Consider the following 9,271-nt stretch of genomic DNA (forward strand, 5'->3'; position numbering starts at 1 on the left):
TGATATTTCATAGCCAAATGAATGCCTCTAGTAGGTCAGAAGCAAGATTATGCATCTGAAGGAAAGCCAGCTGCTGCAGTGGAGAGGCACTAATTTGACATAGCAAATTCTGACCCCAGCATTTCCAGGTTCCAGTCCCATGTCCGTTCCTTGTCAGGATGCTAGCTTGCTTATTCTGAATTGGGCATATTCTTCTACAGACGTTACAGAAAAACAGGGTGGGTGGAAAACAGGTTTTCAATGCACAAGGATATATGTATGTGTAGATACATGTAACTCATGCTTTTCATTAGGGGAAACCAGAAATGTTTTTATTAGTCTGACTGGCGTGGGATATCTCACTTCCCTCTTCTAGAAATGCCACCCAGAGCCAAGAAGCTCTCAGAGCCCAAGAATATGTCAAAGCTGGTGGATTTCCATCAAAAGTTTTAATAGTTAGAAAAAGAAAATTGAAGATATGCCTGGACAGTCCAAAATAGAAGATCCTGCTGGGTCATCTCACTTCTCACTCCAGAGTGTGAGGGTTCCCTCCAGGTCACCATGTAGTGCCTCACTTAGTAAATTGATTGGTTTAGCTAAGTCTAATACAGCAACGACCTCACCAGTACACACTCTGCTCCAGTATTATCCTGAAGGAAGGAGACTGGAAGACACAGGCATCAGCTTGGAATATAAACTATAAGATTATTTGGAGGTTTGGGTTTTTTTGATTTTAAATGTCTTACTTGTGTTTGAAATGGGACCCACAGCTACAGAGTGGTAAGAAATAGCTTGGCAGAGGAAATGGGAATGGAATTGTTTAATCTGCTATGCTCCCTTTTTCAGTATATCCAGTTAAGGTGAGCCTTTGTACAGAAAGGGAGCAAGACATGAAAGAACTATCCTTTCACACAGGTTGTTTTCTTGGTGGCAGCTTTGATGAGTTAAGAAACAACTCTATTAACTGTGCAGTAAATTTCTGTTTCCTAATTAAAATGTGACCCATTTTGCTTGGGAGGTGGGATGGGGAGCAATTTCTGGGTTTTGAATTGAACATTCGGGTTTATGGAGGGGTAGAGAAGGCAGTAGTGCAGTGTAACCTTCTGCTTTCTTTAAAAAAAGAGTCCTGATGAGTATTATAAAATTGCTAGAAGGTGGCAGGGGGATTCCATATTAGTGTTCAGGACAAAAATTTCTTTGCATCTTGAGCTTTTCAAGTTTATTTTTATTCTGCTGTAATGTCCCATTTTATTTTTACCTGCAAGAGGTTCTTTGAAATCTAGGGTATTCTCTCTTCTAAAAATTTTTATGATCTCCTGGCATGAAAGACTGCAATGGTCAATTCTGACCTTAAGAAAAAGTGTGTATGTTATATATAACTACAGTCTATTATAAATTTGCTACTTCATTGCTCATGCTGGAGCTGAACTTCTTTAGTAGTCATGAACTGGTGACCTAGCTAATTTGTATATACTTCATTTATCATTGCAGGTGCAGAAATATAGCAGATTTCAGCCAAAAATACTTCCTACCAAGTCAGCCTTTCTCAGCTCATTAAGTTCTCCTAACCAAAATTTAGGGACTTTTTAAGGTATATTTCTGAAATCTTGGGGGTGATAGGCAATATAGCATCTTAACAGTACTGAAATCATGATTAGAGCCATGGTTTGATCTCTACTAGTTGTGCACTATTTTTAATATGATTTGGGTAGTGTATCTAGACTATATCATTTAGACACTGTAATACAAGTCTATACGGTTACTTATCTTTTCACCTTCCCTCTTAATGCACAGATGGCTTTTTTATATATCATGAGGTGATCAATAGTTTATGACCCTAGAGATGTCTGGCTGCAGTAGTACATAGTTCTGTTTAATTTAATACCCTTGTCTCTGTAGCACTTGCTAAGGTAGGCAATTACTTGTTGTTAATTACTGGAAACTAGAATTCAAGCATTTCACTGGCACATGTTGTTTAAAACTTTTGTTAAAATGTGGTTAAACAGTGTGTGGGGGGAAGTGTGGGAAGCATTTCTTCATGAAGAGGGCATTGTGAGACAGTTTAATAGTTAAAAAAAGCAAAATGCAGAATATGTTTCCAAGGGAAAAAAATGTTTCATAAACTAGATTAGATTAAAAAAATAAAAAATTGCTCCCTTCCTTTCCTGCTTTTGACTGAGCTTTAAGTGATGGCGATGCTCGAGAGTTTTATGCTAACTGGATCCAGCATGTCACTCGAAAAAGCTCATATAAAAAACTAAGGAATATATCATATGGCAGACACCATCTATTCTTAGAGGATGGGAATATATACTGTTCATATCAATGAGTGCCTGAAGAATTTTAAGTACACTACAATTGATCTAGTTCAGGTTTTTTTTAAACATCACTGAATATAAATATTCAGATTGCTGACTTTCCATCATTTTAGAAAGTTGTTCATAGATTTGGTTAACTCAGTTATGGATTTCATTTATGTTTTCCAGTATAAGAAGCCAGCATAGCAGATGTGGGGGTTGTACTGCACAGCAATGTTAAGTCTTATATTTTGCAGTATTGTATGCCCAAATATGTGCAAAGGAAATAAGTCCACAAACTGTCCTGAGGTTCTCTCACAACTGCAGAACTAAATATACTTTATAAGAACAGAATGTTTCCCTCGGATTTTCAGCTCTAATCTCCCTCTAGAGACGGACTTTAGCAATTGATCTATGGTTCTCATTCAGGCCAGACTGTGGTTTTTTAGAAGCCTGGGGAAAGATCTTACCAGTGAAGGGCTTCTGTTCTGCCAGGAGACAAAGTGAGGACATCTGCAATTTAACGTGTTCATCCTTGGTCCCTAGCGAACCATAAAAACACCACTTCTCTTTAATGAGGGTGGAATCACCTGTATGTTTCATGGAAAGGATATTCTTCACTCTGCTAGTCACTGTCCTGGTGGCAACTGTGTCCCATTAGCTCTGCTAAACCTCTTGGGGTGTTGCTGTGGTCTTTTTTTGTGAAGCATCCACCAGTCAGATTTGCTAGCAGGCTCTACCTGACACTACAGACACTCCTTACATTCCCTCCTACCTGATTGGGCAGCTAACTTGAAGGTTCTTAGGAAAGTTCAGAGCTAAATCCAGCCCCATTCCACCCCCAGCAAAAATGAGGTCTGGGCAAAAACTACCTTTTGCTAATGGTAATAATCTAGGTAGCTGAGGCCATGCTGTTGATTGCAGATAAGCATACCAACGTATACCTTGGTAATGTGATAAGAGATAGTCAGAAATAATAAAATACTAACACATCTTTCAAAGACCACTGTAATACACTTAAAAGTCAGTGAACTATGACACAGCTATGGCTCTCATACTGCATTTACTGAGGAAAGCTTCCATTTATTTCCAAGTTCTGAAAGGGTATGAAAGCTGATTTGGTTGGCAATATCCACATTGAATCTTGTTGAATAAACAGTATGGTACATTTTGCTAATTAATTGGAGAAACCTGAAGAAAAGATTAAGCAAAAGCAATCAGACTTTTTGAAAAGTCTTGCTATAATCTTTGAAGCACAATTTAACATAAACTGTGTTTCATCTTGCTCGTTTACTTGTAGCAAATACAATAGTAATGACTATCAGTTAAATTTTTGTACTAATCTGGAATACAAAGTCATTGAGTGAAGTCACGTATGCCCTGCGTGACTTGTGGAGGCAGTAAAGTGAATTCTTAAAGCAGAAAAGTAATTTGGCAGCAGAGCTGCTAAAACTCTTCAGTGCATGCTTATTATTGTTGAAACTGTTTTTCGGACCCACAAATTATGAAGCTATGGAACGCATGTTTGCATCATCTTATGTAAACTGCTGTAATTCTAGCCATCAAACTGCAGATCTGCATAAAGCATTAAAGAGGACATAAGAGAAGAAAGCTGAATGACAACCAATTTATGTGCAGTTTTATTCCTGGACATCGCTTTGCCCACGCAACATATGCTTTGTGCTGAATTTAGAGGCACACTCATGTCCATTGTGTTGCATTAGCCTAACATAAAAAAAAAAAAATAATTGATACAGATGTCAAACTTATGCAATCCAAGAGAAACAAAAGAGAATGGAAAGAAAAGATAGACAAAGCTTTATTGCTCATAAGCAAACCAACAATAATGTAGGCACTTCAGATGGCATAATTACTGATATGGTTCACTGGGTGTGGATAAAGGCAGTAAATGCTGAAGATACTGTGGCAGCATTCTGCAGTATAAGAACACCAGATGTACACCTGAACAAATAGTCAGGGAGGAACAATGAAATTCTGTATATCTGAAGCGGAAGATACTCCTATGTTATTCTGAGGTCTCATGTTGCACCAGAAAACAGTTGCTTTTGTTTATTTAGGAAAAACTCTCTCTCCAAAATTCTTTGAGTTAAGAATGGGAAGACACTGAGACAGAGCTCCACTGAGGCTCAGAAAGCTATCTGAAGTGAGGCCTTTGGTCGTATGCCTGTAATATCCCACAAGTCTGATTTCAAAGAGTAACTCCAGCCAAAACAAGAGTAGAGCTGCAGTTAAGAGTCACCTTGCTGCGTCTCTTATTTCTTCCCAAACATTCCCATGCTATACTCAGCCATAGGAAGGCTTGAGTAAAGAAAGCTGGCAACTGTGTAGTATGCATACTATAGATTAAAAATTAATGGTCCCAATAAATTGGTATATATAGTTTATTTATTAAAAAAAAAATAAAAAGAAAAATAATCCCAGCAAGGTGTTGTCACTAATATTGGAGACTAGCAGCTAAAACTTAATCTTTCCGCAGACGGCCTCTTGCAGAACATGGCTATTAGCATAGCATATTTCAGTCTGACTATGAAGAAACAAGGATTCCTGCCATTAGGCTTTAACTCATTTCAACAACAGTACAACCTGTTCCTCACTGGAATCCTATTACGCTTTTGCAGTAAGGTGTTAAGGCAACAACTCAGGCTTACTATTTATGGAGCCAGCGACTCTTAAAATATACTCTGGAGTAAGTGGCTATTCTTTTAATCTGTGACCTTAAAATTCAGCAAGAGTTGATGTTTTGTTGCTGTTACGTACTAAACTGCCCATAAGTCCCTGATCCCATCTGGCTAGTGCCGTACCATTTGCTCGTTTTGGCTGAACGTGGTGGCAACATAGATCATTGGGGATATCCACCATGCATTTACTTCAGTTGAATCATATCACCCAGTGTCCCCCCGCCAACATCCTCAGCGTGGGGCTAACAATTAAGATTATTTCTTATTAAAACTGAAGGAGATTAAGCTAAGATTAACAGGAATGATGAGGACAGGGAGAGAGCAGATTAATGACAACAGCCAAAATGGAGCTCTTTCAGCCAGATAAAACTTAACAGTGACCAAAAATGGAAGAACAACAAATTCCTCTGCAAAGTTGCCTCGCATTAGATGTTACAGGACAGCCCATGGAATGACCTTCCCAAGGCAGGGTATCCCCATAAGCACAAAGCCTGCAGGCATACAGGCAAACACACACTCTTGACTTCACATTTATCGTGACACTTTGCTACCTTCTCCCAGGTTTGATTTCTGCTTCCTAATAATATCGCTGCCTTGTAGCCCTTTAAAAGTGATTAGAAAAAGGGAAAGCATAAAAGTAATAATCTGTGGTAAACATCAGGAAGCAGACCTGCCCCATTCAGGATGGAGTCATGACCTCTGTGAATGCAGAGCTATCAAACAGAACCTTCTAGATCACTTAGAAACACATCATTAGTCCTTGTCACACTGGGACTTAGCTTACTATGGAAAAGTCATTAGTTTCTTTTCAGATTCTCTGGAGAATTTCCAAAACCTAGCCCTTGCATTTCCTCAGGTTGTTCATAGGTAATTTCATATTTCAGCCCTTGTTAGCTGATACAGTACATGCTGTTCCAAGCTTAAAGTCATAATTACAGTACTAAGTAAGTGCTACTAAGGCAAAGCAGTGAGGTGCTCTGCCATCATGGCTTCCACTTCTAAATGGAGTTGGACAATACCAAAATCACACTTATACCAGCCCTCCACTGAGGTTATAAAGTCTTTGGAAGGCATCTTAATTTAGGGGTCTTGTATACACTGCCTGCTCATACCATGGCAATCTTACATCTATGCTATGTGTGAGGCCATTAAGATTTCACTTCAAACATTACATTAAAAAAACCCTGGTCTTAAATGGATTTCAGTGGTGGTATTTAGTAGTCTTTTGATAAAGTGTGAAGCTAGTTGTTTACATCACAGCTTGCTGGCTAACTTGAAATAACCTTCAGAAGTATCCACTGTGTATTTTCTTTCCTGAGTATCATGTCTGGACCACTGTTCTTTCAGCATTTTGTTGATGCATTCTATAGCCTATGGTTTCATTCACTTACCTTTTTGCAGGGCTGGAGTGCATACCAACTGATTCTATCTTTGGAAACCCTAAACACAAAGCAAATGTTAACTTCACTTAAAAAAATGACACAAACTCAACTTTTCCTTGGTCTTCTACTCACTTAAACCTCTTCTTAATGTCTTTGTAGGAGAACATTGCCTTCCCATAGTTGGGCAGCTCTATATTGCATGAGTCTTTCTTCCAGGAGGCTTTGCTTCTAAAGTTGCTGTTACGTGGTCCTTTAGGAGGCTATAATTCCCAGAATTCCTACAAGATCCTCAGCTTTGAGGAATGCCTTTTGGTCCAGTCCATACCTTTACCCTTTTATTTTTTTTCCCTAAGGTAAACCTAATCTTGCAGATAAGAAAAACCCACTTAATTCTCTTGTGATTGTGCTTCAACTCCGATGAAATGAGATTTTTAAAAAATAAGGAAAAAAATAATACTCTGAATGAATCTTGGGGCAAGAGGAAGATTCAGAATCTTCATGTCTCCTGATGCCTGGAAATCATTTTCTCATGGTGTTATTGTATGTGCCTGTCTTTGCCTGTCTTTTAAAGAATTTAATTAAATGACCTATGAGCCTAGATTTGGGAAAGCTAAACAAATTTGTACAGTTGTGAAAAGCAAAAGATACTTGCAGTGTGGCTTTAGTAGAGATACATCTGAGTATAAAATAACGTGCTGCTTTTTTTGTTTCCTCTTTCAGCAGATTTTCTGTTTGAGAAATACACGTTCGCTCAGCAAAACAAAAACAACTTTTAAAGGTTGTTCTCGGTGGAAATCACTCTATGCCCCATTACCTACTTGAGTGAAACCAGACTAAGGACTTCTGTCATGGCAGCTTTTCTGCTGGGAGCTGTGTTGCTTATTGTTCAACCTCAGGTAGTGCCTTCCAGACCGGCTATAAATTCGAAGGCAGAGACTTCTTCTCAGTCTGTTCAGAGAGAGCTTTTAAAGAAAACATCTCAAAAAAATGACTTCAAGGAAAACATTCATTCCAATGGATCATGCCGGCAGCTGCCACATACTATCATTATTGGAGTGAGGAAAGGTGGAACGAGAGCTTTGTTAGAGATGTTGAGTCTCCATCCAGATATTGCAGCAGCAGAAAGTGAAGTTCATTTCTTTGACTGGGAAGATCATTACAGAAATGGATTGCAGTGGTATATTAATCAGATGCCGTTCTCTTATCCCCATCAGATCACAGTGGAAAAAACTCCAGCGTATTTTACATCACCTAAAGTGCCTGAAAGAGTTTATAACATGAACCGATCAATAAGACTACTCCTTATTTTGAGAGACCCAAGTGAGAGAGTTCTATCAGATTACACCCAAGTGTTCTATAATCACATGCAGAAGCACAAGCCGTATCCATCCATTGAACAATTCCTGATTAAAGATGGTGAACTCAATGTGGGCTACAAGGCAATAAACAGAAGCTTATACTACATTCACATGCAAAACTGGCTGAAGTATTTTCCTCTTGATCATATCCACATTGTAGATGGGGATAAACTAATCAAAGATCCCTTCCCAGAAATAGAGAAAGTAGAGAGATTTTTGATGTTATCGCCACAGATAAATGCTTCAAACTTTTATTTCAATAAAACTAAAGGCTTCTATTGCCTAAGGGACAGTGGTAGAGAGCGTTGTTTGCACGAGTCAAAAGGACGAGCACACCCACAAGTAGATACCCGGTTACTTGAGAAACTGCATGAATATTTCCACGAACCCAACAAGAAGTTTTTTGAGCTTGTGGGCAGAACATTTGACTGGCACTCATTTGTGGCAAGCTAGTGGTAGCTTCAGAACCTATGTTCCAGTGTACACTTAGAAATTTTAAAAAGGGCATTTAAGCTATAATTTATTTGTAAAATCCATAAATAATTCTGTACAGTATTAGATTCACAATTGCCATATATACTAGTTATATTTTTCTACTTGTTAAATTTGAAAGCATTTTGTATTGTTTTTCATGGTTGTTAACATTGTGTATGATGCGTCTATATGAAGAAACTAAATTATTTCACTGCAGAAGATGCTTTCTTGAAAATGCATTGTCTTTTTAATAAATAAGAAATTCATTTCAACAGAACCCTTCAGAATTATTTCAATACTTTGGCCTTTCTGGACTATTCTGTACTTTTTCCTCTAATTGCTAATTAATATGCTAAACTTTACATTTACATTTTTCTTGCTTTAAAATTTGGTTTAATAATTTCTTTTTCATTTGAAGATATTGTTGTAGTTAGCAAATTGTTCCATCCTGCTTTAAAAAAATTATTTCCTGATAAAGTGGTGGTACTTAGACTTGTTGGGATGTGTACACCCAAAGGACAATGGAAGTCTCTGTGTAATATAACGTATTAACTGCTGTACTTACCTTTGTATTTACTGTTATAACAAGTGCTCCTCAAATTCTTCAGCAGTACAGTACAGGTTTTATGGCAGATTTTTAAAGATTCTGGTGGGGACCAGCTCATAAAAGCCAGAGTTACCTTCAGAATTATGATCAACCTGAAAACTTCCTACAGTCTCTGAATGTATATACACTTCATGAAGAAGGAGGGTTGAGAGAAGAATTTAAGCAATATAGGGACATTTTCAAGGTTGCTTATGACTGTTTCCTCATTTTATAGCACATTTACGCTTTGCCATCCCTGAAAATGAACACTTAGGCATAAAAATTAGTTGGTCTACATTCCAATAAGCAGCAACTTCGTTCCTATAAATATTACCACACTTATACCCCATTTAAGGCTGTTTTCTATGAGTTGAGCAGGGGCTTTATGCAGCTGAAAATTGCCTATGGATTACTCTTCATTTAATCTCCCTCCAAGAACCATAATGCCAAGTCTTGATTAGACTTATGTGTTCTGGGATTAACCCCAACTCCAGGA

At 38.0% G+C, this 9,271-nt stretch overlaps 1 protein-coding gene across 1 annotated transcript; it reads left to right on the plus strand.

Moving 5' to 3' along the window:
- The first annotated feature begins 7,159 nt into the window (after window positions 1–7,159).
- HS3ST1 (heparan sulfate (glucosamine) 3-O-sulfotransferase 1) lies at window positions 7,160–8,408 on the plus strand. The gene has a single exon (XM_010009158.1). The coding sequence runs from the start codon at window positions 7,206–7,208 to the stop codon at window positions 8,166–8,168; it is 963 nt and encodes a 320-aa protein (XP_010007460.1). The 5' UTR covers window positions 7,160–7,205; the 3' UTR covers window positions 8,169–8,408.
- The last annotated feature ends 863 nt before the right edge of the window (window positions 8,409–9,271 follow it).

This window comes from Nestor notabilis, unplaced genomic scaffold (genome assembly GCF_000696875.1).
Source record: "Nestor notabilis isolate BGI_N333 unplaced genomic scaffold, ASM69687v1 scaffold22472, whole genome shotgun sequence".
Lineage (NCBI taxonomy): Eukaryota > Metazoa > Chordata > Aves > Psittaciformes > Psittacidae > Nestor > Nestor notabilis.

Excerpts from the sequence above, each read along its gene's own strand:
- HS3ST1 (XM_010009158.1), top strand. The coding sequence starts at position 7,206 with ATGGCAGCTTTTCTGCTGGGAGCTGTGTTGCTTATTGTTCAACCTCAG.